Raw genomic sequence first — 2,151 nt, 5'->3', positions numbered from 1 at the left:
GGGGACTCGGGAGGCCAAGGCGGAGCCGGGGACTCGGGAGGCCAAGGCGGAGCCGGGGACTCGGGAGGCCATGGCGGAGCCGGGGACTCGGGAGGCCATGGCGGAGCAGTGGAATCGGGAGGCCATGGCGGAGCAGGGGACTCCGGAGGCCATGGCGGATCTGGGGACTCCGGAGGCCATGGCGGATCTGGGGACTACGGGGCCGCGGCCCCAGCCCCCGCCTCGGTCTCTACGGCTGAAGCCATACTACCCCCCCCAAAAAAATCCTTGGGGAAATTTACGGGGCTGTATTCGGGGCCTGGAGCCCTCCCTGGGCTTAACTGGGGAACAGGAGCCCTTCCTGGGCCGAACAGGGGATCAGGAGCCCTCCCTGGGCTTAACTGGGGAACAGGAGCCCTTCCTGGGCCGAACAGGGGATCAGGAGCCCTCCCTGGGCTTAACTGGGGAACAGGAGCCCTTCCTGGGCCGAACAGGGGATCAGGAGCCCTCCCTGGGCTTAACTGGGGAACAGGAGCCCTTCCTGGGCCGAACTGGGGATCAGGAGCCCTTCCTGGGCCGAACAGGGGATCAGGAGCCCTCCGTGGGCCTAACTGGGGATCAGGATCCCTCCGTAGGCTTAACTGGGGAACAGGAGCCCTCCCTGGGCTTAACTGGGGAACAGGAACCCTCCCTGGGCTTAACTGGGGATCAGGAGCCCTCCCTGGGCTGACATCGGAAACATGAGCCCTCCCTGGGCTGACATCGGTAACAGGAGCCCTCCCTGGGCTTAACGGGGAAACAGGAGCCCTCCCTGGGCTTAACTGCTCCGTGGGCCTAACTGGGGAACAGGAGCCCTCCGTGGGCTTAACTGGGGATCAGGAGCCCTTCCTGGGCTTAATTCGGGATCCGGATAGCGCTTAAGTGTTGCTGGCATTGGAAGGTGCTCTGGAGGAGCAGGCACAGCAAAACGCTTTAGAGGAGCACTGCTGAGCGGACTGAGGAGCAAGGAACGAAGAGAGACGAGGAGTACATCAATCCAAATGGGTTTAATTAATACAAGGGACCACTCACGCAATACATGTAGACATAGACATGAACATGACCTGAACAATACCGGACGCTGGAGCACACACAGGGAACACTATTTATACACACAGGAGGAGGGGATGACGAGACACACCTGGGAGCAATGAGCCATCATGGGAAACACCTGGGACAAATTAAACATGGGAAAGGAAGGCACATGAGGAAAACAACCACAAAACACGGAACAGAGTCTGACAAATACATCTTTCGACTCTGTAAAGCCTCACAATTAAAGGCTCATTAGCATGATTTAAATGGTTTATTAATAAACGTACGATTAGTCGACTAATGCTTAAAATTAACGACTACTAGTCAACCAGAAAAATCTTTAGTCGAGGGTAGCCCTATTTAAAAGCTTATATTATAGTAATCAGCACAGAGACAAACTCTCCAACCGCACCGTTCTCCTCATGACAGTATTCAGTCCCCATGATGGAGCAGCGCCTGAACACCATCTTGTTTTCTGTGAGCGTCCCTGTCTTATCCGAGAAGATGTATTGGATCTGTCCCAAGTCCTCAGTGATGTTCAAAGCACGACACTGGACCCGACTGTCCAGCTCCTCGTCGTACAGTTCCACATCCTGAGTGATGAAGAAGATCTGCACCATCTTCACCAGCTCAATGGACACGTACAGTGAAACAGGGATCATCACCTGGAGAGAAAGTCCTGGAAAAATTAGTGTTAGGAGCCAGATAAACATCTGCAATCTCAGCCTCTGGCTCTTTCAATGAACACGGTACGGAAAATTCTGCGCGTGATTTACTAACAATGCGCTCATTAAAGAACACAGACGTAGCCAGCTCCTCGTCGTACAGTTCCACATCCTGAGTGATGAAGAAGATCTGCCCCATCTTCACCAGCTCAATGGACACGTACAGTGAAACAGGGATCATCACCTGGAGAGAAAGTCCTGGAAAAATTAGTGTTAGGAGCCAGATAAACATCTGCAATCTCAGCCTCTGGCTCTTTCAATGAACACGGTACAATATAAAGCTTAACCCCTTAACGGTCACCCCCCATTTTTTTAAATAGGCATGAAAGTGCACTATCCAAACTTAAATTGTTGTAATTTATGAACACTTTGG

At 53.4% G+C, this 2,151-nt stretch overlaps 1 protein-coding gene across 1 annotated transcript in view; it reads right to left on the bottom strand.

Annotated features, from left to right (window-relative positions):
- The window catches only part of atp10b (ATPase phospholipid transporting 10B), a 54,168-nt gene that overhangs the window by 25,653 nt on the left and 26,364 nt on the right, over positions 1–2,151 (bottom strand). Inside the window, exon 7 of the mRNA XM_016471484.1 lies at positions 1,466–1,718. Coding sequence (XP_016326970.1) covers positions 1,466–1,718 — 253 coding nt within the window. The remainder of the gene's footprint in view (positions 1–1,465; positions 1,719–2,151) is intronic.

This window comes from Sinocyclocheilus anshuiensis, unplaced genomic scaffold, assembly GCF_001515605.1.
Source record: "Sinocyclocheilus anshuiensis isolate Anshui unplaced genomic scaffold, SAMN03320099.WGS_v1.1 scaffold84, whole genome shotgun sequence".
Classification (NCBI taxonomy): Eukaryota; Metazoa; Chordata; class Actinopteri; order Cypriniformes; family Cyprinidae; genus Sinocyclocheilus; species Sinocyclocheilus anshuiensis.
The sequence above is the reverse complement of the archived record's forward strand: the minus strand, read 5'-3'. Positions and strand labels throughout refer to the sequence as shown.